At 48.1% G+C, this 27896-nt stretch overlaps 1 protein-coding gene across 1 annotated transcript; it reads right to left on the bottom strand.

Moving 5' to 3' along the window:
* Positions 1-24958: 24958 nt before the first annotated feature.
* Positions 24959-26422, bottom strand: LOC119378298 (zinc finger protein 800; the record flags this gene model as incomplete). Its single annotated transcript, XM_037647481.2, is given in 1 exon segment — positions 24959-26422. A coding segment is annotated over 1 exon segment (1266 nt), but the record flags the coding sequence as incomplete, so codon positions are not given.
* Between the last annotated feature and the right edge of the window lie 1474 nt (positions 26423-27896).

Genomic DNA, 27896 nt, shown 5'->3' with positions numbered 1-27896 from the left:
TTATACTGACCCAAGTAGCTGAACCTGCTGCTTCCATTAGTGTGTGCCCTGCAGCGCATGTTCACGCCATTCATTCATTTGAAGGACCTTTGTCGGCACCACGCGCGCCGCTTTAGTGCACTTATATATGCTTGTTTTTCTGAAGGATCGGCATCTGTGCTTATCCGCAAATCGCAACTGTCTCAAAGACGGCCCGCCGCTGCATCTGGAAGGGAGGGACGCGCTTTTTTACAGCCTCCGGCGGTTGTGCACATAGAGCATGCAGCGTGCGTGCAGAGAAATTTCTGGGGCAGCGTTTGCCAACAAAAAACAGCTGGACCCAACGAAGCTAGGAGTGACCGCAGAGTCAAGTGTGACAGCAATAAAAGCAAGAAAACGCGCGAGGGTGGTGACAACAAAACCATACTCGTGGTTTAGTAAAAAAAAAAAAAGGGGGGGGGGGTTAGGGGTACTTCTAAAAAAATAATAAAGAACGCTGGTATGTGGCTGCTTGTTTCGCTATCGAAGTCCTAAGCACAGAACTATACTGACGGATGAAACGGGCTGAATAGTGACGTACAGAAAAAGGAAATGTACAGGGGGGGCTGAAGTAGCTCTCATTAGGAAGCAGGGGAGGTCCACAAGGATTGGGCTCTCTTTGGGATGCCCCAGTTCCTGGTACGTCGGCTGTCGACTGCAAACATCGCCGGCGTTTCTTGCTGTCCTTTATTTTTCATTTTCGTAGTCGACTAGCAGATGTTCATACACGTTTGTTGCATCTGTTTATTGCTCGACCACGAGTGACATTTTCGGCATTGATAATTCATATTGTGATATGGCAAACATTTGCGCATACATAGGCATGGTTTTGTGTACATAAAATCAGTATGTCAGTGCGTGACACTGTCGAGTGTTTCTTCGTGTCCTGTTTTATCCGCGCTGGTGCAATTCCAAGGTGCAATAAAAATGTGTACGCACGTTATACATGTTACTTGTTATGTACTCATATTAACTATGTATAAATATTTTTTTATTGGGTATACGAGTCCAACTGCAGTTTTGGTAGCCTTAATTGTACGATCTACGTCTGTAAATAAATTTTTTTAAGCGTACGGTGCGGATACATTTATTACGAAACCGAGTGATTCCGCCCATTATTGATTCGCGAAAAAAAAAAAGAACATTAAGTGGGTTGGTTACAAAGACCAGCTAGATCATATATACGCGAAAAAATTTTAAAAATGAGGCGTTGTTTATATTCGGCATAGTGGGGCTCGAAAGGCGGGAGTGAAGTCGCTATGATAGGTACAGTGGCGAAAGTGCATTGAAAATCGTATCGATCAGCAGGACAAAAAAAAAAACGAACGCCCCCAACTACACACCCTGTTATTGCAGCGGCTGCGTGGAGGAGCATTCATTTATGCAATAGCCGCTTAAAACATCGCTCGCCCTCCGTAAACCAGTCACAACGACAGTAACTCATTCCACAACACACAGAAAACTTGCATCAAAAGAACTTCCGTGAGTTGCGCACCGTATGATTGACTTTTCTTGCGCGCAAAACAACAACGCGCGCTATCCGCGCCCTGCAACCCGCTGAAAGTTTCAGGTGACGCTGTGACCCGCGCCGCCTGTCGGCGGCGACATGAAGTGCGTCACGCTCCGCCGCTCAGTGAGCGCACTATAAACTTCTAGAACACTGTAAAGGAGGTAAGGAGGTTCAACAAAAATTGATGGAGTGCAAATTATGACTCAAGAGTGAAGCTGTACCCACCTGTTCATCCTCCCCGAAATGGAGGCCGCCATCTTAGTAGAGGCGAAAAAAAAAATGCTAGCGTTCAGCGAAGAGGGAGCTTTTTCCACCCACGGCCTACAAAATTTCCCCGAACAGATACTGCAGGTACCCCTCGTGATCAGTGCATCATTGTGTTATCCTAACTAGAGATCTTACCTTCGCAGGGAACAAAGAGCTCGTATTTTAAAATTAACCAAGCGTTTACATTAAAGAGGTACTTAAAACTTTTGCAGCCAAGATTTCCAGCCCAACTGAAAGATTGGGTGCTGGAATCGATATGCACAACCTTCATTTCAGGCAGAAAGTAGAGGAGATATAATTGATATAATCAAGGAGGTTTAAATCAATCTTGCTGGAGTGGAGGCTACTTACCAGTAAGCCGCAGTGAAGCCGCGCCGCGCGCGCCGCGGCCATCTTACTAGAGGCAAGAAACGGGAGCTAAAGCGCGCCCGCTGTGCTGCCCACGTCTCTCCGCCGTGGTTTTTAACGGTTATGGCGAGCATTAAAGGAGTACTGACACGATTTTGAGACATCGCAAAAGGGACATTTTCCGTTTTCTTGGTATGCTGTGTCAACGCTGTCCACACACCGGTGTTGGAGAACGCGTATCAATTATTTTAATTTGACTTTGAAGTTTTCTTCGCTGAGCATCTGCAAGCCAGCCCCACCGCAATGCACATTATCCCGACGAGTCAAGCTCCCCCGAGTTTGCGATGTCTGCGTCCTGCATGCAGCCTAAATCGTAGAAATCACTGTCAGTGTCACTGGACGACAATTCACTCATCGTTGTTTATGTGCACCACGAGCAGATGACGGATTTGCCGTTAGTACGTCGCGAGTTTCTGTATCTCCGTGACGTCATACTGACATGAAACGTCACTGAGAAGCCGCCCCCTCGATATCGAAACCGAAAGTGTATTTTGAAGGTACCGGTAATTAAAATATATACGATGCATTCCCGGGCACCACAATACTCGTTTTAGGTTTCTCGATACCAGTATTTTTATTTAGAGCAACAATCGGAAATTTTTTAAAATTTGTGTCAGTACTCCTTTAAAGGGACCCTGAAACGGTTTTGACGATTATGTACGAACACATTGAGCCGGTAGAACAAGTCCTAAGGATCATTTACAGACCGATTTAAGCTCTGTGCGAAAACTGTGTAATTTATTACAAGGCTTTAAAGCTGCGAATCGCCACCGATCACAGCGGCTCAGCCAAACGCGTTTTCAAACCGCCCACTTCCAGTGCGCGTCGTATTGGAAGCGCGACGTCACGCAGGCGGCTGATCTGATTGGATATGTCCAGTACACGTCACTGAACCTCCTGTGGGCAGCGAGCGTCGTCTGCCTGCGTTACAACGTACTCCGTGTTGACGTGAGCTGAGCGAGAGTGTTTATCTTGAGGTTTCTTTTCTTGGACATAATTAATTGCCCCAGCCTTGTTGTGTACCACGTATCCAGCAATTTCTAGCAATTGGTGACTTGTAAAGCTGCGACATCGTGCAATGTTCGTGAGGCATCTGGCGAGCGGAATCCCTTCAGCTCGTCGCTGCAATGAGCGTCGCGCTCTCGCTATCCGTTCAACGCCACGATCCACGTTTTTGTGGCTGTAACTTCACCCCTGAAGACACAACCACATTGCCCGAGTTTACGCTTATCGATGACCGTTCTCGAATTATTTTTGTTTGTCCGCATGCTGTTGCAGGTTGTCGCCGTACAGGAGAATAAAATAAGATCTGCTGGTAGTGTGGCGGCACCTGTCGGAGCAGATATCAACCACTCCGCGAGCTTCGTCTTTGTTGGGCCTCCGAGATTACGCGCAACCCGTCGCGAAGCTCAAACCGTCGAGTGCGCTCATGAGAGCGCTGCGATCGCCGGCGATGTCAGGGTGTCTGTGAGTTGAGGGTGCAAGGCAGTGGTAAAGAGGAGGGTATAAATATAAATTCCGTAGCGGCCTTGGTACACAGTGCGTCGCTTAATTTCTGGTGCGAACGATTTGGGGATGCTCCTGCCTAAACGCTGACAAAACTTCAAAAAACCGTTTCAGGGTCCCAAGCCAAATGGCAGATAAGAATGCAGTCAGTTTTATTCTATCCCTTTTGGCGTTTTCCTTGCAAGCATGCACCGACGAAGGGTCTCTACCAAGCTGGTTTTTAAAAGTAATCATCCTCGTAAGAGCACACCTCACGTTCTCGGCACTCATTTTCCTGTTTATTTCATTTTTCATGTGACGGAGTTTTATGCATACGTGGAGTTCGGCCACTTTCTTTGAGCGGAATATAAATGTGGGTGTCCAAAGCACCATACTCAAGGATATATGCTCATCGAGAAAGATATGTTCAAGACTGAAAGCCATTTCTTTTCTCAAGACAGGCTCAAAACCTTTTTGTTGCGGTTAGGGATGCCATAGGCGAGTGTGGGGTGGTTGACTTTCAAAATTCTTGTGGTTTATATGTAGCTAACTTTCTGCGTGTTCTTGAATTTTATCTTGGTTCGACATTCATCTCAATTGAGGGCAAATTTTACCGTCAGAAGAAAGGGATCTGTATTGGATCATGCGCAGCCCCGGCCCTTTGTAATCTGTTCTTAGCCTTTGTAGACCGTGCTCTTCAACAATGCTTGAATGGGATGGGGGTGCGAAAAGTATTTCGGTACGTGGACGATTACCTCATTTGCGTTGACAAAATAACAGATTTGACGTACCCTGTATGTGTTGGTAGAATTTTGGACATCACGAGCTGCCGGTAGGGGGTTCGTTGCAGTTTTTAGACATTAACATTACGCAAGACGTGGTCATGTCTGCTGGGAGTACGCTCCGCGGGCCCGGGAAGAGTTATTGCCCTATCGCTCGGCTCACTCAAAGACGGTCAAGAGGGCTGTAGCTAAACTTTGTTTGGGGTCCTCACTCAATGCTAGCTTTAATAAGCAAGTAAACCGGTTGTTGTCGGCTGGCTACTCATGTGCAGGTATTTTGTCTGTGGCTGAGGCCCTGTTGCAAAAAACCAAGCAACTTAAAAGCGAGTGAATGCGAGCCAGTTGGTAAGAATCCATGGTTAAAAACAGCGTGAAGAAGACGCGGACAAGAAAGAACACAGGACTAGCGCTGACTGCCAACTGATGGTTTATTGTTAAAACGCGCAAAATATACACAGATACAGAAAAAAATGGGGTATGGGAAACATAAGAGAGCTTCTAGCGGCGCATGCGTCCAGCGGCACATTTTCGTTTAGTCATAGGTGATTAGTTACGGAGATAGCAACACTCCTTGTCTGTTAGATTAATAGACGGCTCACTTACACATGCTTCATCTTTACATTTCATTGCGAAAGCCTCGTAGACTTCACGTGCTGTCTGGTCCTTGTATGTGCGCAGCACACGGGTCTCCTTAAAACGAGGTTGGCAGGCACACTTTGCACAGTGAATGGCCAAATTGCTGCCGCTTCTTGCCTTGAGGTTGTTGGCGTGTTCGTGCAGACGGTCGTTCAGGCAACGGCCCGTCTGCCCGATATAGGCACCCCCACACGAGGCCGGGATCTCGTACACTACTTCACACCTGCAAGGGACATAGTTTGTTGCGTGCTTTTTTATACAACCCTTGCTGACTTGCTTGTTCTCATTCACCTTCTTGCAAAGGGAGCTCAGTTTGTTGGGGGCCGACAATACTACATGGACCCCCGCTCGCCCAGCGGCCTTCTTGATGCGGTGGGACACACTGTGTACATACGGGATAACCACAATTCGTGTGGAGGAATTCGTGCGGAGGAGCATGCTCGCCAACTTACTTAAGAAGCCAAAATCGCACCTCCTAGGACAGGAAGTCAAGAAGTTGGGTAATATAGCCATCCCCGACAAGGTAGAAGAAGTACGTCCTCAGGCTGGGACCCAAATTCTGCTTAGCTCCGAAGTTGGACAAGGTTGAAGCACTGTCCCTTGTTAGGGCTGCTGCCAAGAAGGCTACCGCGCCCGAAGCGGACCGCGTAGTTCTCGAATGTATCGAAGCACTACCGTCGAAACTTGCAAGCTCAGGACGCATCAACCTGCGGGGCATCGTGTCCTCGCTACAGGAGAAGAACTACAAGCTTTTGCAGTCCGACAAGGAGGGAGCCTTTGTTGTGGTCCATCCAGACCAGTACCGACTTTTATCCGACAAAGCCCTCAGCGAGAACTTCAAGGCGGCAGAAGAATTCCACCCATCAAAAGCTAAGAAGGTGGCTGTGGAAGTGTGTGAAGAAGCGGGTTTACGGAAGCTTGCTGCATCACTCAAGAACTCAAAAGTGTTGTGTCTTAAGGCCTTCTTCTCTGCCAAGACACATAGAGAAGGTACCCCTTTCCGGGTGATTGTCTCCGAGGCTGGTTCTTGGCAAAGGTGCTTAGGAAGCTATTTACTCAATTGTTTGAAGCTTCTTGAAGTGAATGACCCGTACATGGTTCACAGGGCGTCTGAGGTATCGGACTTTCTAGCCAGGTCTTGCCCTGAGGGAACGCAGGCGTTCTCTGTGGACATCAAAGACCTATTTTACTCCCTGCCGCAAGAAGACCTCGTCAGAGTCGTGAAGAAAGGTATAGAAGAGTACGGAGTCGTACGGTTTCAAAACACCATAGGTACCAGCGCCTCCAGGTTCGAGGAGTTGCTGGTGCTGTACCTATGCTCCACAGCGGTTGAACACAATGGACATATGTACGTACAGAAGAATGGCGTTTGCATCGGCTCGCGCATCGCACCTGTGTTGAGCGATCTGCTTTTAGCTCATTATGATGGGATCCTCGATGAGAAGCTTCAGTCCGCCGGCTGGGCCCGGATCTTCCGGTATGTCGACGATTTCCTGGTTTTATTCCGGGTCCAACCAGAGGAGACCTCCTGTGAAGTGGAAAGAATATTTGGTATGTTCCGGTCCTGTTTTCCAGGCCTTACCTTCACCCGAGAGCTGCCTGTTGAAGGCAAGATTCGCTTCCTTGACATGGAAATCTACCTCGGCCTAAACCACACCTGCTGGTCTTACGCACCACGATCAAAGAAGCTCCTCCTGCCGTTTTCATCGAATCACTCAAAGATTTTGAAACGGGCCATCGCTTGTGGAGCCCTGAGAAATGCCCTCGTTCGCGCCTGCCACCACTCGATCGCAAGCAGCTATGGGTCGCAAGTTCAGAGGCTAAAGGAGAGCGGCTACCCGGAGAGCCTGCTGATTGAGCGCAGCTCTTTTGCGAGAAGTGAGGTCAACGAGGGAACGCATCCGGCCGAGCCTTCAGAAGTCTAAGACTGTGGTTATCCCGTATGTACAGTGTGTCCCACCGCATCAAGAAGGCCGCTGGGCGAGCGGGGGTCCATGTAGTATTGTCGGCCCCCAACAAACTGAGCACCCTTTGCAAGAAGGTGAATGAGAACAAGCAAGTCGGCAAGGGTTGTATAAGAAAGCACGCAACAAATTATGTCCCTTGCAGGTGTGAAGTAGTGTACGAGATCCCGACCTCGTGTGGGGGTGCCTATATCGGGCAGACGGGCCGTTGCCTGAACGACCGTCTGCACGAACACGCCAACAACCTCAAGGCAAGAAGCGGCAGCAATTTGGCCATTCACTGTGCAAAGTGTGGCTGCCAACCTCGTTTTAAGGAGACTCGTGTGCTGCGCACATACAAGGACCAGACAGCACGTGAAGTCTACGAGGCTTTCGCAATGAAATGTAAAGATGAAGCATGTGTAAGTGAGCCGTCTATTAATCTAACAGACAAGGAGTGTTGCTATCTCCGTAACTAATCACCTATGACTAAACGAAAATGTGCCGCTGGACGCATGCGCCGCTAGAAGCTCTCTTATGTTTCCCATACCCCATTTTTTCTGTATCTGTGTATATTTTGCGCGTTTTAACAATAAACCATCAGTTGGCAGTCAGCGCTAATCCTGTGTTCTTTCTTGTCCGCGTCTTCTTCGCGCTGTTTTTAACCATGAAACCAAGCAAGTTATGTTCGGAAACGTAAGCACCCCAAAAAAGAGCACGGTCAAGCCTGTTGTGGTGCCGTGCGTACATAAGTTTGCGCACGATGTGAAATAGGTGGCGAACCGTCATAAGGTGCCAGTAGTGTTTTCCGCTCCGAACAAGCTTGCTGAGTTGTGCTGGCGTGTTTCTCGTGATGGGAAGAAACGTGGTTGCCAGAAAAAACACGGTAGGAAGTTTGTTGACTGTTATATATGAAGTCCCTTTGACCTGCGGCAAGGCGTATATAAGTAAAACCTCGGTGATACGAATCTCGCGGGGTTACGGAAAATATTCGTATCATCTGAAATTCGTACCACCAGAAAACATGGAAATTTAGTATAGGAGTATAGGACAAAAGAAAGTTGGCATACGTTTTGATTTAGTGTTTCTCAGGGTCGCAGCGACGTCATGAACAGCTCTGAATGAATGCCAGTAAAGTTTTTAAACATCAACAATCATACTTGCACTCGTAAATATACGGTGCATGCGCGCGTGTGTAATTAATGAACCTGATGCGTTGTGCCCCGTGACCGCTAGTGGCCCCTTCCTAATCTTACTACGCTTTTCTGTATGACACCAGAGTATGCGGCGAAAGTGACTTAAGAAGCGCTTTGCACACGATAGATAGAGGCCGAGCTCCTTCGCCAAGACCGTCCGCTTCGTCTCTTGGGGTCTTCGTCCACGTTTCATGAGACTTCATGACGGACCCGCAGCGCAAGTTTAGTCTTGTTTCATAGAACGTCTGATTGCGGGGACATGGCTTGCATCGACGCGGCAGCCACGTGTTAACACAGTACAAAGACTCTGCTGCCTCGAGCACCGGAGCGCGCGTCAACGTGATGATGATGATGAATTAACTTTATTGATTGCCCTGCGAATTGGTGGGATGGGCCTGGATCCCGCCTAGGCTTCGGCCAAGGGTTGCTGGCCCTTGGCGGCTTCCTCGGCTCGCTGGACGGCCCAGAGTTGTTGCTCCAGGTCCGAGCTGAGCAACGCAGACTCCCAGCGCGCGCGGAGGCTGTCGCTGTTTAAGGCTGCATCACAGCTATTGTTTATTATGTCTGGACATCCCCATAGTATGTGCTCTAAGGTGGCTCTAGAGTCGCAATGCCTACACTTGTCTGTCGTGTATAAGTCTGGGTGTATTACATGCATGATAGCTGGACTCGGGTAGGATCGGGTTTGTAACTGCCGCCATTCGACAGACTGTTTCTTGCTTAATTTCGGGTGAGGCGGTGGGAATGTACGCCTCTGCAATCTATGGTGTACTGTAATTTCGTGAAATGTGGTCATTCTATCTTCCCACTCCCACTCATCGGTATTCCCTGAGACGGCACTAATCGATGCTCGGTCTGTAAGCCCTCGAGCCATGCGGTGCGCCGCCTCATTACTACCTTCTGATAGTGTGTGAGCGGGTGTCCATATCAGATGGACACTTTTTTCTTGATTATTACCGAGTTGTAGAATTTGAAGTGCCTCTGGGGAGATTCGGCCGTTTGCAAAGTTTCGTATCGCCGTCTGCGAATCACTGACGATCACGTCCGCTTGTGTTTGTGCTATGGCTAATGCGATAGCTATTTCCTCTGGGGTTTCTACGTGTGGCGTACTGACGGTAGCACTCGTCAAACATTTTCCCTCATAATTTATCACCACGGCTGTGTAGGCGCGCTTGTGTCTATATCTAGCTGCATCTACGAATACGGTGTCTATGCTGTGACCAAATTTCTTTTGTATATCGCGTGCTCTGCTTTCCCGTCTGCCCTGATGGTGGGCGGGATGCATATTCTTGGGTATAGGAAGCACGGTTATCACGCCTCTAATATGTCTGGGCATATCTACTTTGACGCCATGTTGGGTGTGATAAGTAATACCAAGCCGATCCAATATTTGCCTGCCTGTTTTAGTTTTGGATAGGCGTTCGTATTGAGCGATGCGTTGTGCCTCGATTAGCTCATCCAGGGTATTGTGAAGACCTAGCTGCAGTAGACTATCGTTGCTAGTGGTGATGGAGAGTCCAATTGCTTGCTTGTATATTTTCCTGATTAAACAATCTAATTTGTATCTTTCTGATGAGTGCCATCGTAAGTATGATGCTACGTAAACTATTCTGCTTATTACAAACGCTTGAACTAGTCTAAGCAGATTGCCTTCTTTCATTCCGCTATATTTGTTGGCGATGCGTTTAAGTAGCCGCATGATTTGAGACGTTACAGCGTCTAATTTGCGTATGGTCTCTCCATTATGGCCGTTACTTTCAATAATGAGTCCCAACACTCTGATCCTGTCCACCTTGGGTATAGGTTTACCATCCGCCGTAGTGAGGTGAATTTCCAGGTTGTTCTTTTCCTCGTAATAGCGTAGTTTTCGGCCGCGTCGTGATGGTTTATAAATGAGGAGCTCAGATTTCTCTGCCGAACACGCCAGCCCGGTTCCTGATAAGTATTGTTCGACTGTTTCTATTGCACGTTGTAATGTATTTTCAACTTGTCCATCACTGCCATCGCTCACCCATAAGGTAATATCGTCAGCATAGATGGTATGATGGAGGCCGTCGATTTCCTGTAGCTTTGCTGGTAAGCCAATCAGAGCAAGATTAAACAGCATCGGAGAGATTACTGACCCTTGGGGCGTACCTGCGCTTCCGAGCTGTAGTTCCTCGGATACAATGTCTCCTATCTTAATACGTGCTTTTCGGTTAGTTAGGAAGTCTCGAATATAGGTGTATACTCGCTGGCCTAGGCCTAGCTCTGTTATTCTGTTTAATATTGTTTCGTGCGTAACACTGTCAAAAGCTTTCTTGAGGTCTAATCCTAGAACAGCTTTGGTGTTTCGACTTGTGTTATCTATGATTTCATGTTTAAGTTGGAGCATTGCATCCTGTGTCGACAACTTTCTCCGGAAGCCCAACATGGTTGGCGGAAGAACGTCGTTGTCCTCGAGATAGTTTGTTAGTCTTGTTAGGACAACGTGTTCCATAAGTTTTCCCAGGCAGGAAGTGAGCGAGATGGGCCTCAAGTTCTCCAACTGTAGCCGCTTGCCTGGTTTAGGTATTAGAATAATCTGAGCCGTTTTCCATTGTTGTGGTATTGTGCCTAATTCCCAGCAGTCGTTAATGTACTTGGTAAGTTGTTCTAGAGAAGCATCATCGAGATTTCGGATCATCTTGTTTGTTATACCGTCAAGACCTGGAGCCGAATTGGTATTAACCTTTTGTAAAGCTGCTCTCAGCTCCGCTTCACTGATCTCTGCGTCTAGTTGTGCGTTTTTGGTGCCTGTGTAATGTGGGTGTATTGCTGGCTTATCCCGAGATAAATACCGTGCGGCTACCTCATCAATAAAATCTTCTTCGGTGTTTTCATATGCGTGTAATATTTTGTTTATGTTTTGTCTATACGTGGCTTTAGTGTCCTCGGGACTCAAAAGGTACCTGAGAAGGTTCCAAGTTCTGGATAGCCCTAACTGTTTATCCATAGAGGTGCATGTTTCCTCCCAGTGTTGTTTGCAGAGCTGTTGTGCGTATGTTTCTATGTCTCTGTTAAGCCGAGATAGCCTTCGTCGGAGCGTCCTGTTGTGTCTCTGGGTTTTCCATCTTCTCAGGAGACCTTGTTTTGCTTCCCACATATGTAAAAGTTTACTGTCTACCTGTTCCATTTGCGCTTCCTGGGGGATGACTTGTGTTGCTAAGTTAACATCCTGTTTAAGCTGCGTGCTCCAGTCCCCTATATCTGAGATAGTATTATCCTTTTCCTTGCGAATTTGTCTGAGTTTGTCCCAGTCTACAATTTTGAGCTGCTTGCCCTTAGACTTGCGTGGCCCTGCTTTTACAGTGATTTCGAGGATACTGTGATCGCTGCCTAGATCTTGTAGCGTGTTGAGCCATTTTGCATCCTTAATGTTCTTGGTAAAGGTGAGATCTGGCGTAGTATCCACACTAACACTAGACCCTCGCCTCGTAGGAGTCATAGGGTCTGTGATGAGAGTAAGGCCCTGTTGTTGTGCATCTAGCCATAGCTGTCTGCCTTTGGGGTTTTGATATTTGTATCCCCATGCCATGTGTTGAGCGTTAAAATCCCCCCCAATAACTAAGGCTCTGCCATCCGCGATAGAGAGGGTCTTGCAGAGAAGTGATCGGAAATTGGGATGTCTATTTCTTGGGTTGCTGTAAACATTAAGAATAAATAAACTTTGATTGTTTTTCCTAGGAGGTATTAACTCGATTAATAAATTGTCTACATCCGCAATACCTGTATCATGCTGTACGACCGTGTGGTGACGTTTCACTAGAGTAGTGACAACTCTTGTCTCCCCGTCGGCACTACAGAATGATCTGTACCCAGATAATTTGGCCTTACAATGTGTCTCTTGTAACAATATGACATCAGGATGTTCCTTATTAATTAGGTATTGATGTAAGTTGGATCTCTTTCTACTGTAGCCTCGACAGTTCCATTGCCAGATAGTATAATGGTCGTGTCGATCCATGGTGGCAGTTACGGTTTTCCGGTCCCCTCCACTGTAGATGTCGAGGGTCTCATATATGGCTTACTGGTTGTTTTGATGAGGCCGCCTCCACTGGTTTGAGGTCCCCACGTCTTCATACAAGTCTCAATATCGGTAAATCTAGTAGCTATTGTGTTAAATTGTTGTTGTATTTGGGTCATAATAGCCTGTGTAACTTGCTGGGTAATTTGTGCAGCCATGTCTTTAAAGCTTGAATCTAGGATATCTAGTTTGTCTTCTAGACTGTCAATTTTCCTGTCGAGTGCATCCTGTCTTTTCTCTATAGTTTTATTGGACTTAGTCTTTTTAACTGTGATCGTCTGGTTATCGTCTGTGGCCTTGCGTTTGGCTGGCGTGTTAGCCTCTTCCTCCATGTCTGCCACTTGTTCTTCTATACTATCTATTTTGATACCTCGCCCGTTTTTGAGAGTGGTGTTTTCTGCCCTCAATCTACTGTTTTCTTCTTCTAGAGCTACAATCCGCTGATGGTGTTGTAGCATAATTTTTTTCATTTCTGCTAGTTCTTTTTCCAACTCTTTGTTTATAGCGTTCGATTCAGCCTCTGCCTCCGCGCGCGCTCCGGAAGCCCCGTCAGCCCAGCTCACCTGTAATGGGGGTCCGGTGTTCTGGTTTCCGGTAGTGCCTTTGCTGTTGTCGGTGGCCTGGGGTGGCTTGGTGGGCTTGACACTGCGGGTTGTGGACCTTGACCTTGATCGATTGCTGGAGCGTGACCTGCTCCTGACCCTTGTGAGGGAACCCGATTTGTTCCTGCTGGTTGTACTTGGGCTTCTTTGCTTGTCAACGTAGTTGTCGTATTCCACCTGTTCCTCTCTCCTGGCACGTTCCCATCTTCGTCGTTTGACGAGGTATGGAATCCGATACCTGGCTTGGCAACGTTTATCCCCCGTCGGGTGGTCTTTTCCACATAGTTGGCATTCTGCTTTGCAATCATGGTCTTGCTTTGGATTCTTGGTGCTGCAGCCCCGACAGATTTTGTCGGTAGGATTGGGGCAGACGTCCGCGCGGTGTCCAAGTCTGCCGCATTCATAGCAGATGTCAAATTGTTTCTTGTAAAGCGCGCAGCGAACAAGCGCTGCTCCGTAGTTCACATAGCTTGGGACGTGATAGCCATCAAAATGATGATTACATTGTTTGTATTGCCCATACGCTTTGCGTAGAGGACGCTAGGATTACGAGGAGTGACCAGATTCTTAACGATGTCTTCCGGGCTTTCAGAGGCAGAGATGCCTCGGATGACTCCTTTCGAGGTGTTCTCCGGTGCTGCGCGATAGGCGCATGCCTCATATTCCTTGCTCCCAATGCTGAGACTGGTTATTGCGACGTATTTTTTGGCTCTTTCTTTCGATGGTGTACTGAGGACTATGATATTTTGCTTCTTGTTGAGGCAAAGATTATCTTCTTCCTCCGCTGTACGTTCAACATTTGCAGCACGCCGAACGCTGTGGTAGATGCGATCTGTAGCGTGTTCGCTCACGTTGAATCCGCCTCTTGGTCTTATAATGATCCGGTAGTCGTCGACTGGTAAGTTTGGCATGCGGCTTGCGACGATTAATTGTTGGATCTTCCGATAGCCCTTTTTCTTGCTCCAAGTAGCCTCCTTAGCTCGCTGAAGTTGTGTAGTATCACTACGCGACGGGTCCACGTCATCACTGCGCCTTCGATTACTTCTTTTAATTTCGAACCAATTGCCTTGGTCCAACTCTTCTGGTTGAATATCTTCGCCTTCTACCTGTACAACCTCCATGCTTGCTCCGCTAGAGCCGGGTAGCAAGGTGTCTCCGGCTATGCCGACGGCGTTAGGCCCAGCACGTCAGCCGTCGTGGCTGGTGGTACATTTCTCGAAATGAAAGTGGCCCACCTGGTTGAATTTGGTATCCAGGTGATCCTTGGATCTTCCGTTTTCTCCTGAAATGTGGATTTCGTGGTTCCAGTTCAAAAACGCCGTCAATTCAAAATTCAAAACGTGTCGAAAAAAAAAAAAAAAAAGGCGCGACGTCAACGTCATCTGTAATCTAAACGATAAGGCGCATAAAGGCCTCCAATATTCGCCCGCGTTTTCTCGGTGGCAACGACGCACCGTTGATGGTCGCCTCGCGCGTGACTACCGCGTCTTCCGCGACAGCGCTGGCCGCACCTGTTCGTACCTGTGCGCCAGCGTACGTTCGTATCAAACGTCGCGGAGTGCAAATCGGTTCGCAACAACCGTACTCCAATACATTGCAGGCTAATGGGCCTTGGCCGGGACCACAGAAAAATTCGTATCACCCCGAAATTCGTACGAACCGTGATCGTATCACCGAGGTTTTACTGTAATGCCAGACGGGTCGGTGTATTAATGACCGGGCGGACGGGGGGGCATTTACGGGCTATCAAGAGTGGGGGTACTAATTTGGCTGAGCATTGCGCGAGTTGCGAGGCATGTGAGCCGAAACTAAATATGAGATAGATTCTGGGCAGAGGTAGGGATAAGATGGCACGGGAGTTACTGGAAGCGTTTCATATCAGGAAGATAGGGGGTAGGTGTGTCAGTGACACATCGGTGAAGTTTTGGAAGGCAGAAACGGAATTTGATTATTTTTACTGATGTGATTACGTGTTTGTGACGATGCATTTGATTTCTGCGCATGTGTGTTTTTTTTTTTCATATATTTGCTGGCGAAGCCACAAATAAAGTTAGATGAAAGTAGCGCCCGTCCTGTCTATTTCGTCTTGTGAATTGTCTGGTTTTTGCGCACAAAGTTTCCCATCATCTATCTAGCCGCCTACGTCTGGGTGCTCTCATGATCGCCTCCTTAACTTGGTGTGGACCAAAATTGGCATGGGAGGGTAAGAAGATTTGACGAATATGACTGTCGGAGCATGCCATAAATAACGTGAAAATCCTGTCGCGTACGTCGTCAAACCCTTTCCTTGAGACACGTGTGGCACATACCCGTTTACCACGGGCCGCGGCGTACGGGTATGCGCCACAGGTGATTGAAAGTTTATATCTACCCAGGAACGGCGAGAACAGACATTGGTAACTTAAATGCGAGAGCGATAAGAAAAACCGACATTGACAGCGTTGACTCGACGAATGGAAATAATAAGAATTAGGATCCCAGCAGGAATCGAACCCAAGCATTCTGCGTGGCAATCAGGTATTCTACCGCAGAGCCACGCCAGGTCTGTAAACTGGTTCGGAAAAAAGCCTATGCGGGCGTAATGTTGGTGGAGCGTCAGTTGTGGTTGTGGTGCTGGCTGTCTAATTTAAGAAGATAGCAATAAACACTACATATGTACTCCTACGATACAGGCGTCATGTCGGATTAAGATCTGTGATTCCAGTGTTGGCTCCGCTTTTATAGCAGTCTGATAAACACTACATTTCTATTCCTATGATTCAGCGAGCTATATTAAAGCATTGCTCGACCCCGGAGGAATACATTAACGAAAGTTACGTATGATATTCACATCACTGCCCCATAAAGTGCACTTAGTTTGAATAATACTGACGTATGTACTTTAACGTGAGGGCTGACGTCACGTCGCACCACGTTACCCTTTAAACGCCAATGTTGTCGACGTGCCTGGTAAGGCCACGATGTGTGCACAGCTACTACACTTACAAAAAGCACATCGATCCACCTCGTAACGCTTGGTTCAAAGCAATAAAATACAGCATAGAAATACTCGCTGTTGGCATCGTTACACAACTGTAAACAACTGGTTATATATAACACGTGGGCGACGCTTCAACATTTCTACATATCTTTAGCGTCACTTCGTAACGTTCCACTCAATATAAAAAATTACGCCACAGTCACATTCCCGCCGCATGCTACGCGTAACATCGATTCCCACGGTGCGTGGGATCTGCCACATTTTTATGTGTAGTGTATATGTTTTTATAAAAATCCTCAAAATTGGCCCAGGAAACGTTATTTTCTTTACTTTGAAGGTCTTTATCTCAAAAAAGCATTGTAGCAGAGCGACGAAAATTCCGCATTACGTTCTTCGCATACTTATCTACCAAACTACCGAATCTTCAGGAGCGTAGCCAGGGGGGGGGGGGTTTCAAGCCCCCCCCCCCCCGAAATTTTTCAGTTTTGCTTGCGCATATAAACACGCACATACAAACGCACACACGAACATACATAAAGTATGGTTGAACAGCCCCCCTGCCCCCCCAAAAAATTTCTGGCTACGCCCCTGGAATCTTATATTTATATAACTTTTCAGTAAAGAGATACGATCGGGCTAAGGTCAAGAAAACACCGAACAATGGAAACTTAAGAAGGCAATTTAAAATAAAACCCATTTTTTATATTTCTTAAGCTTTGTCTACTTATTCTCCTCCACAACAGCTTTCACAATCATTAAAAACATATTGCATAATTTCGTTGCACTAATAGTTACGGCCCCTCCAATGAGACCCTTAGGCAAGGATTGGCAATTCCGACTTCTTGCCCAGCAAGTGTATAAAATGCAGGCAGGATTGGATTTCTTTTTATTAAAAGGCCAGCAGTACCGAAAAAGGTGTCGGCGGCACTGAAGACGTTAATATTGAAATTATTTGGTCACTGCAGCGGCCACGAGCGCGGGGCTACCAAGCAGGCGCGCGCGCACCTGAGAAGCTCGTTGTAAGCAGTGCTGGGCAGTATCGAAGATACATGTATCTTAGATACTATCTTAGATACTCTATGGGTATCTTGTATCTGTATCACGATACGTCTCGAAAGACGAGTATCTGTATCTGTATTTCCGATACATTCGAAAATGTATCGTGTATCTTAAGATAAAAGATACTTCTATCGCAACACAATCGCACGACACAATAATCACTGGCCAAGCTCCACTTCTCAAGCTGGTACTGGTGCCACTAAGCCATCTGAATAAGTCTAAGGGCAGTGACGTTATTTTGTTTTTACGCCAGAGTCATCCAATGAGGGTAGAAGATCAGAAGACAAGCGCGCGGACGTCTACGCCCAGCCCACGTACCTTTTGTTTTCTCGATTTCTTTTCTTTTTAGTTGCGCCAATACCACGACAGTTGCTCTTAGCCACTGTCCTGCGCCGCGTACTCCACTGTGTGCGGCGTCTGTCGCGCAAATTCTGATATGTTGTTACAGTGTCGTTATTGAAGGTCCTCTTGAGTGTTGCTCCGTAACGAAATGTGATGCGTGCAAGAATGGGGTTGCTTTGCGTCCCGTGGATTTTACGTATAAGCGATTAGAAGGATCTCGTGCATGTAGGTTTGACTTGCATGCAATGAGTTAACATATATGCAAATAAGGTTCCAACAACTTTAGCACCGCTGGTACTGATGCTAGACCTAATAAAGCAAGCGTTTACCTAACAGAAAATAACTTGGCGTACCATAGTTGTCACTTCCATCTGCATTTATTCAATAGAATTTATGACATCATAATTTGATTATTAGCACAAGTGCTTCCTTAGCTGTCATCTTGCATCACATACATTACCTAGGTCTCTGCACTGTTTTTCCGGTCTGGTCACTGCAGTATATGTCTTTTGTAACGCGCTCCCAAAATAAGATTTCTGCTTTATTCTTCTGTCTGCTTTATTTCTACAACTCTTTACACATTTACACGTTTCCAAGGCGATATTGAAAGCAATTATATAATTATGTAGGCGTGCCTTAAGTATAGAGTACAAAATATTCTGCTTACCGCTTAAGAAAATAGCGAAATTGAGTTTCCATTATAATAATGGAAATCATTAGGAGCCATCTTAAAGATGTTAGGAAGGGGATTCGAGAAAGGTTGTTTTACTGAATGCTCCGTTTTACTTATCAGCGTCCCCACGAGCCGTTTCAGGCAATGTTCCATAGGCGATGAGTTTTCTATTGTTTCAACAGGTAAGTTGACAATACTTAATGCTCATAGCTATTAAGGGCGCCGTCTGTATTGTGTATCTGTACTCATTCAATGTGAATGTTTGATACACAACCGCCTATATATTTTACTTATATTTATTTTCTTGTTTTAGGCCTTAAATATTTTTCGTATTACTAATCGCCACGTAATGGGAGCTGTAAGCGGCAATAGCGCGAATAGCGGCGGTGTCCTGCGACGCTTAGTGAAACAATACAAGACATCTGAGGTATTTCTGTGTTGCACATGTTCTCTCGTTGAAGAAAAATTGCTAAAGGATTGCACATTAGTGAGTGTATCAACAAAGAATCCCTTACGCCAGCAGCTAACTAGAACATGGAAATTCATTGCTGTTTTACGTCATCTACGTATACACCAGGGGTCTCAAACTCAGCTTATAGCCGGCGGGCCACAGTCGCGAAATTTAGCTCCAAGGCCCGAGACAGTGAAGATGGTGGGGTCGGAGAGAGTTTGAACAAAATGACGTTGCCATTTGAGAGGAGGCCTTTGACATATCTCATATATAGGTCATTTCTGAAGGGGACTTTGAGTCCGGATTCCAGAAACAACGATACGGATGTACTACATAACGAGTGAAATCTGGACGCGGATTGAAATATAGAGTTTTTGTTCCACGGTTATGTTTCAGCACATGGTGACCACGTGTTCCTCACGAAAGAAATGCTTGAGACCAGTCATGTCTGTGTAGCTCACTAACATACTTATTTAGAAAACAAAAACAAATGGAACGGAGACGGTCATGTGTGCCGGCCGGGCCGCTAGCGAACGGTCGCAAGCCCCGTATACACCATGCCTTCCCTGCGCCACCCCCCCCCCCAGGAAGAAAAAAAAGTCGCTATTAGAGTTGTTGCTGCTGTACACCTGTCCGGATATACGGTAGTGTGCAAAACTGTCTTTTACGGACAAGGTAAAAGTTCACACCGGTATTTGCGCCGTCGTGCGAAGGCTTCTTATTGACGTTATTGTGATTACATGGCAACCAGATAGCTGGTCGGCAAGTTGAGCAGCGACTCCCATCAATTGCAAAAATGACAAGCAAAAACCGCTATCAGCGAAGTGTATAAAGAGTTGTCCTGTGAAGAAGCTAAAACAAGCCCCAATAAGTTGTTTTGGAAGGCAACTAATGTACTTCGAGCAACAAGGGCAAAAGTTTTGAGATACTAACAGACATTTCATTCATGCGAAACAAAATAGGTCACAGTTAAGAAATTTTCAACAAGACATCTTCGTGTATACGCGTTTGCTGCTTCTATATATGGATCTATAATAACCAATTTGAGGATGTATCGAAGTATCTTAAGATACAATTGCGAAGTATCGTATCGGATACAATTATTGTGGCAGTATCTTGTATCTGTATCGCCAATACTTCTTGCCTTAGTATCTTGTATCCTATCGCGATACAATTTCAAAGTATCTTTGCCCATCCCTGGTTGTAAGAGACGGCGCAGTGAGAGCTCGTTTTCGCGTCCTCAGACCGACTGAGTTCGAAACAGCAACACCTCTCGGGTGACTTGAACGCACGTGCACTGGAGCTTCGCTATTCTATCCGCCCTCTGTTCGCATCGCAGCTATAGGCGCTGATAACACGGCGGAGATGGAAGCAAGATGAAAACTCTATAAGGGAGCTATGAGCGCTCGCTTCACGCACGCTGCTGCCAGATAGACCGCGCTGCGCCTGTTGCAATCAGTGGAAAGCGTGAACGTGGCACTCCAGTGGCAAAGCAAATTATGGAATGTCAAAGGGAAAAAAAAGTCACAGTTTCGCCGCAAGGGCGAAGCAATGAATGCGATAGCAAGGAACTAATGCTATACGAAGTGAGGCTCGCCAATGGATACTCTCAGTTTGAACAGCGCTTCTGTTGCAAAGGCGGCCGAAGCAGCGAAGGAAACTAGCGTGCTTCAAGTGTCGAGCTGTGACACTTGATAGTTCGCGCTCATCTTCTGTTTGTTCGTTTGGCGGCGTCCCTGAGCTCGAGTGACATTCGTACGCGCCGTAACATGAGCGCGGACATCACGGTGAAAGCGTGAAACATTCGTCTACCCCTCGCCACGAGAAAACCGCGCGAGCAGACAGCGGAAGGGCAAGCTTCTCCCATGCGCAAATATAAGAAGAAGCGAGCGAGCTCGCCGACGACTTTTAAATGCGCCCGTCGGGCTCCTAGCGCCACCTCGCTGGTAATGAAGAAACGCTTATTATCGCCTGCTGTCTCTGAGTCCGTCCAGCGCTAAATGGTGTGTATATAACGCTCGCCGTTAGCTACGTGGAGGATCTGCGTTTCGTGGCGTAGTGGATAGCGCCGCTCGCTGCGGAGCAAGATGTCCCTGGTTCGATTCCGCGCTTCGGAAGCATTTTTCCGAGTTTTCTTTGGGGCCTTTATATATATATACATACTTATACATATACGGTGCATGACGGCGGCGACGGCGACGGCAAAATCCAGCCGAGACTGTCCATATAATTGCTATCGCAATAAAAGCAAAACTATCGGTAACCGGTTGCGCTTGCCTATCTTAGATGTCAGCAGCAGACGGCCTGAACTGGCCGCGCGTTCGGTCCGCTGTTCACATAGTTTCTATGGCGGTCCACACTTCATTCGACGCCGATAGTGCTTGCTCTACTCCTCCTGTGCGTCTCATGGCGAGAAAGTATAGCTCTGAATGAGTCCATTGTGGGGACTACCTTTCGAAGCACAAGAAGCTTAATTATTGCAAAGCCAAAACTTCACAGAGTTACCGACCTAGACATCAATGCTTCGAAGGAACGTTTAACACCCGAATGATCAGTGACTGTCAGTGAGACGGACTACTCGTGCTACGCGTGCTTTTGCTACGACTGCCATGAAATATCTTCACGGAACGCGCAGTTGAACGATGACATTCTTATGCCCCATGAAAAAGAAATCGACGTCATTAACGAGATCATTGCGACTACCAGCGTGTCCTCTTTGAAACCTCCTGGCAGTTAGAAGTCGGTTCAGGCCAGCCTAGGTCAAGAGAAAACAAACTGAGGTGCAGAAGGTGGCAGAAGGTGGTAGTCGAAAATGTTCGCTGCAAGATACGGCGGGCGTAAAGTTAAAGGGACACTAAAGAGCAAAACGATTTTTCTCATATTAGTAAAGTACTCTTTCACGATGCCAAAAACACCACGCTTGCTGCAAGAAGACGCTTAGTAAGCGAGAAAACTCGCAGAAAGAAAATGTGGGTGGCGACGCCACCTAGAAGTTTCGGCACTATTCGCCGAGACGTCACATATATTGACGGCGCCTACTAGGGATTACGTAGTTCCTAATCGATAAAAATGAAGTGCATTGTCCTCTGAGGTGTCCATAGACTTAACATACCAAGTTGGGGGTAATTTTGTTGAGCGAATGGCGCCAAAATACGATAAATACAATTCGAAATCCGTGATGTGACGTGGGGAGATTTCGGCGCGAAATTTAAAAATGAAACTTTGAACTTGATTTTCTCCTCTATTAATAAACCTATAATGGCGAAATTAACGACATTAGAGTTCTCGCAGCACAATTTCTCGATCTAAACCAATTCAGAGTTCCTCTTTAGTGCCCCTTTAAGGTGATGCATCGGGAAATTCAGCTGAAGGAAAGTGCTGGTTCTGAGCGCATTGGACCGAAAGCTTTCGGCAAGTTCATGCAGCAACGACGGGACCCCAGGAACGCTGTGAACTTCTCTTCTGCCATCCACACTAGCGAAAAATTATATTAAGCTTATTTCATAAGCATGGAAGCATCGGATCTTCAGACCTGCATGGTGCGCTGAGCCACGGCCACCTGGATCGGGGCGCGCGGAGGTGGCCGTGGCTGAGCCTTGCCTCATTGGAGGGGCCGTAACTATTAGTGCAACGAAATTATGCAATATGTTTTCAATGATTGTGAAAGCTGATGTGGAGGAGAATAAGTGGACAAAGTTTAAGAAATATATATATATTTTTTAATTGTCGTCTGAAGTTTCCACTGTTCGGTGTTTTCTTGAACTTAGCCCGATCGCATCTCTTTACTGATAAGTTATCAGGGGCGTAGCCAAGGGGGGGGGTTGGGGGGGTTCAAACCCCCCCCCGAAATTTTTCAGTTTTGCTTGCGTACATAGGCATGCACACATACAAACGCACGCACGAACATACATAAAGTATGGTTGAACCCCCCCCCCCCGAAAAAAATTTCTGGCTACGCCCCTGTAAGTTATATAAATATAACATTCGGCAGTTTGGTAGGCAAGTACGCGAAGAACTTAATGCGGACTTTTCGTCGCTCTGCTACAAGGCTTTTTTGAGATAAAGACCTTCAAAGTAAAGAAAATAACGTTTCCTGGGCCAATTTCAGGTTTTTTATAAAAACATCTACATTACACATAAAAACTAAAAATACCTGAGCAGAAGCAAAAACATGCATATATTTAGTTAAAGACATTTCAGCTACCCAACTTTAATATATTTTGTGCAATTCATAACGAAAGTTGGCCAAAACAGCAGAGCGGATGAGCGCTCCACTCCACCTCTTCGTCATTATTGATTTCCGGTGCTTCGAAAAAATTTTTGGCGGCAAAACAAATTGCGGATCTCTTCTTGCCATTCATCAGGCAATAATATATAAAATTTTGAAATAAATTTAAGAGGTCGACCTGCCATCGTTTGTTCGATCTTACGTGGAATCACCCTTCTGCAAACGCGCCATGGAGGCGCAACAACGGTGACTTTGGTTCAGCTCGACTTAGTGGCGCGTCTGTGGATTCTATAGCGCATTTCGTATGTGCTTGCGTTAGCGGGAATGCCTTGCGCTGTACTAAAAGACTACCAGTTGGCACGCAGCGCGTTCAGTTTTAGCGTTTGCGTTGAGACGCACGCTAACGTAAGCGTTTACCGCTATACTAAAATTCGCTAATAACGTGTCTCCAAGCTGGCGCCCGCTGTGGAGTATTAGAAACAACTAGCAAACGCATAAGCTATGTCCTCTGAGATTTCGGAAGCGCCCATCTCCACTCGCTAAGCCTACAGCATCGATTATTTGAGTATGGCTCTCAAAAACAGTGCCGAATCGGGACGAATACATTGCTGTCGAAGCTGAAGGACATCAATCTAAAGCAAATGGAAGCATCAGTTCGGCGCTTACAAGCTACAGAGCGCACGGCGGCCACTTGATAGATTCGAGGTGGACGACAACTGCTTTTGACAGTGCGGCCATGTTTTTCGGAGGCACGAATGCCTCGCCGGCGAAGCTTGCCGTGCACGTTGGACAGCTCTCGCGCGGGCGGCAACGGCCGACGTTCTACGGTACCGCACCGTTACGGCAGGCTTGACGCTAGCGTGAGCGGGTCATAACACGGGTGAAAATCGGTGAGGATCGTTAACAGCGCTTCCGTGAATATCAGAGATACCAAAAAAAGAAAAAGGCCAAGTCATACGGACGTAGATAGCGGACACATATGAAGCACTTACTGTACCACCTTTGTCTGCGACATCTGATGCGGCCCTTATTTGCGGAGGCAAAGTGCCGAGGTTTATTGCTCCCCCCCCCCCCCTCCCCCGCTCCGGTGTTTGCTATAACTCGATTCCCTTCTGTAATATCGCTACTCACGATCAATTTAGCAATACTGAAATTTCGTTACAGCGGCCCCTTAATACCTACGCACATTAAAAGATGAGCACTGAACGCTGTAAACTCGACTTGCTGCGCAACCAGCAGGAAAGAAGGAGGGAGACAGAAAAGAGCGCTCTTTCCTGTCTGCCTCCTTCTTTCCTGCTGGTTGCGCAGCAAGTCGAGTTTAAAAATATGAACCAACTAGTCTGCAAAGAAGTTTTGCTGCACTGAACGCTGGTTTTACTTTCCTACGAGGCTTTCCGTGACGTTTTGCTCGCACTCGTCTGCCAATCGCGTTACTGATCAACGTCGAAACCGACGTTTTTCATGCGATAGCGTCAAACAACTCGTTTCGCAGAAATTCCGGTGTCGGCGTCGCCGGTTGTGAGCGAAAATTCGATAGCTAGATGCAAATAAATTAATAAAAAATCTTCGGACCGACTGATTTCTATGTAGTGGGAGGAGTCTCCTTAACGCATGTAAGATTGTGTGGCATAATCGTAGAATCGCAGCAGGCGTCAAAACATGTCAACTGCGTGGGTGGTTTAAAGCTACCCATCGATTACACAGCGCACAGGTGCGCGTGGAATCTCACGGACGCGTAGTGGGTACTTCGCCAACTTGTAAGAATTATGGCGTTGTGGGCACTTCGCAACTGTACTTGCCGTAGGCATGCTAGGCCGCGCACAAATGCTCCTTTCCTTGCGGCACGGCTGAAGGCGATGCGCACGGAACCCGATTACGCTATCGCGTTCGACTCTTGAAGGCAAAGCTCAAGCGTCCTTACAAGTTTTTTGTTCTTTCGGGAACGTTGTTCACAAAGCACTTAAGAAGAAGGTCATCGCTGAAGCTATCAATAAATCTACATTTCAGTACATTCCCTCGGGTCATGTCATCGCCAAAGCACAACTTACCATCCACTCACACAGCCCCTCTCACAGTCAGGTGAGACCATAGTTACGCACATAGGTGAAGCTGGTTTTGCCATAGTCTCGATTTTTGGAATGAAATCCAAGGCAAGTGTGCCAAGACGTTGGCACACAGCGACTGAAACAGCCAACAATAGCAAAATGTGCCCATGGCCACATGCATGTGCTGCGCTCTCGCAATAACTGCGCAATAACTATATAGCACGGGGCACAAAACCAAGGGCAGTTACACCCCCACCTCTTGACACTTTTATTTTGCGTATGACGGGGCTGTACGTCTTTCGTGACTGTCCGACGCAGAATTATGCCTGCCTGTGCATGTAGTCGAGCCAAGTGCAACGCGGCCTCACAGTGTTGCGCACGACTGCGATCACCGGGACTTTCTGAAGCGCAACCTGTCCACCTGCTTCGCCAACACTCTGCATCCAGCAGCACAAACATTTCACGGGCAGCTAAGAGCGAAGCAAGCTACTTCTGAGGCCCCAGGGGCGGTGGCCTCTTGGGGTACGCACCCGAGCGCGTGACGAGCGTGGACAGCGAGTCGAGGCGCGGGAAGCGCGTAGCCATCGGGTGGCCGCCTTCCTCTTCACCCGGCACGTGCACAATCATGCGTTCCGCATCGTGCGCCGCGTCTGCGTGTACGCGCTGCACGTGGCTGCGGCAGTCTGCGCGATTGTAAGACTGGTAGCTGCAGCGAGTGCACTGGTACCGACTGTAGCCCAGGTGCACAGCTGCGTGCCGTCGCAGGCTCGAGAAGCTGGAGAAGAGCCGCTCGCAGCGCAGGCACGCCAGCCGGTCGTAGTCTATGATGGCCAGAATCTTGCGCTCCATGGCCGGCGAGACGCGCTTGTTGGCACTACTGCGCTGCTGCTGCTGCGGCTGCACTGTTCTGTCGGAAGTCCTGTCTGGAGTTGACGGCGGCCTGCGCCGCGGCACGCCTTTGCGGCGGGCCTTCTTGCCCGCCGACGTCCGGTGGGGGCAGCCGGTGGCCGGCCGGCCGCAGCGGCTGCACAGCGCGGCGGCGGTGCCGTTGTTGCGCAGCAGGCAGTCGACCATGTGTTGCAGTCGGCTCTTGCGCAACTGGACGCCACCGCGGATGCTGTCGCGCAACTGCACGATCTGTTCCTTGGTCTGGCCATGCACACTCACCAGGTGGCGTGTGACGCCCCACATTTGCACAAAGCTGGCGCGGCACAATGGGCACGGGTAGTAGCGGCGCGTGGTCGAATGCAGGGACACCATGTGCAGGTAGAGCGTCTTGACCGACGTGTACGTTGTGTCACAGTTGAGACACGCCAGCCGAGTAAGGTCACAGTCGCTGCGCGCCGATAGGTAGCTCGTCCGCGACGAGGTCGCCTGGCTCGAAGAGGGTCCTTTGTCCTGCTGCTCGCGGGCCACCCGCTGGTACACGGCGTTCGTGTTCCCTGCAATGGCCGTCAGCTGCAATTCGCCGCCGGTGGTCGGATCTTCCGATGGCGCCGAAAGCGCGCACAGCGGCATCGCCTCGCACAGGTGTCGGGTGCAGTAGACGCGTTTATGGGCCAGCAGGTTGGCAAGGCTGCGAAACAGGCTGCGGCACACCTTGCACTCAAACAGCACGCTACACTCGTTGAGTAGCACGTCCTTCACTTCCCGGCTGCCGCTGCTCATGCACTGGACGATCTGGCGCACGCCCTGCACGCCCAGGGTGATGGGCTGCTGCAGCACCGAGTGATCCTGCTCCTCCTTTGGTGCCTGCACAAACAATGCTCCGCATGCTTCCCAAACTGAAAGCACACTTTTCTTATTGCACGACACAAAACAAGAAACAATAAAATGAAGCATTCAGTGGTCACCTAATTTGATGTAACGCAAGCATGGGCCTTTTCAAATGACCGGAAGTTCGGGGGGTCCAGGCGGCGTTACTGGGTGCGAACTAATACCGTAGTTACACGGGCACGCTAACCCCAGTTACGGCAAACCTTAGTTCCCTTAAACCGCAGTTACATCCAGTTGGACGGAAAGCCTAACCGCGGTTATCCCACTAACCATGGTTGCTCCGAATTGAGGTTGACCACCTCAGCTGAGGCAGTTATAACAAAATGGCGGCACCCATGTCGGCGGTCGAAGGCAGCGTGGCTCCAATGGAGGCCGAAATGTCCTCCCAAAAGCGTGTCGTCTGGCCTTTCTCAACAGACGCTGACAGGCGAAACAGTCCGTCAAAACAAACTACGCACTAAACACACGTTGGACGCTTTATCCGAAGGTTGCAGGTTCGGTCCCTGACGGCGGCATGTTGTCTTTTCGTCCACTTTACTTTCTTCGCATTTATATCACAATTAGTACAATACACTTAAAACAGTACAATTAACGTCCCCTATACCTTCCTTGGCTTCATTATCTGCTGGCTTTCATTAAGGCTGTGACAGATACGTAATCAGCAACTCCGAAACCTCACTCTGCAACTTCACCAGGGGTGCATCTCGCTGACAGAACAGCAAATTCTGTCCAAATGATCGGGCACCTGTACACTATACCTTCCCCATACCTGCCAAGTTTGGAGCAACGGAATCCGGGAGATCTACTCAACGGGGGGGGGGGGGGGGGGGGGGGGGGGTGCGATAGCAATTATATGGACACTGTCAACGGGATAAGATCGCTTACGCATCGTCTGTTTCACGTGCGAGTAAATGCGCGCTAGCACTAGGAACGAACGCGGTTGAAGCAGAGATGAAACGACCCGGCCGTCACCGTCGCGCGAAGGGCACACGCGATAACATCGCTCCGCGTGCGAGGCCTGTCGTCGCTTGCTTACCAGATATTTCGTCGGGCAAGGGACCATAAGGGGTGCCGTTGAGACGGGGACGGTCGCAAGCGCTGGCGAACACGCTATCTCGACAGACATCGGTAACGGCTACCCTTTTAAGTGCTGGTCTCTCCACTTAAAGCAGTAGTGACACAATATTTTGAAGGCGAGATAACTTGTGGGATAGATTTGTGTGCACACAAATGCATCATCTACGGAATATTAACGGCTGATATAACCTATAACTCATTTAGGATCAATTTTTAAATTGCGTGTAGCGCATCTGTACGCAAAACGTCCCACCTCGCGTCACCGTGACGCACGGGGCGCGCAATGCAAAACAGGATTTCCGGGAGATTTTCCTATGACCCGCACAACCCGGAGAAACATTCAAAATCCGGGAGTCTCCCGGGTAATCCGGGA

The sequence above is a fragment of the Rhipicephalus sanguineus genome, unplaced genomic scaffold, assembly GCF_013339695.2.
Source record: "Rhipicephalus sanguineus isolate Rsan-2018 unplaced genomic scaffold, BIME_Rsan_1.4 Seq770, whole genome shotgun sequence".
NCBI lineage: Eukaryota > Metazoa > Arthropoda > Arachnida > Ixodida > Ixodidae > Rhipicephalus > Rhipicephalus sanguineus.
The sequence above is the reverse complement of the archived record's forward strand: the minus strand, read 5'-3'. Positions and strand labels throughout refer to the sequence as shown.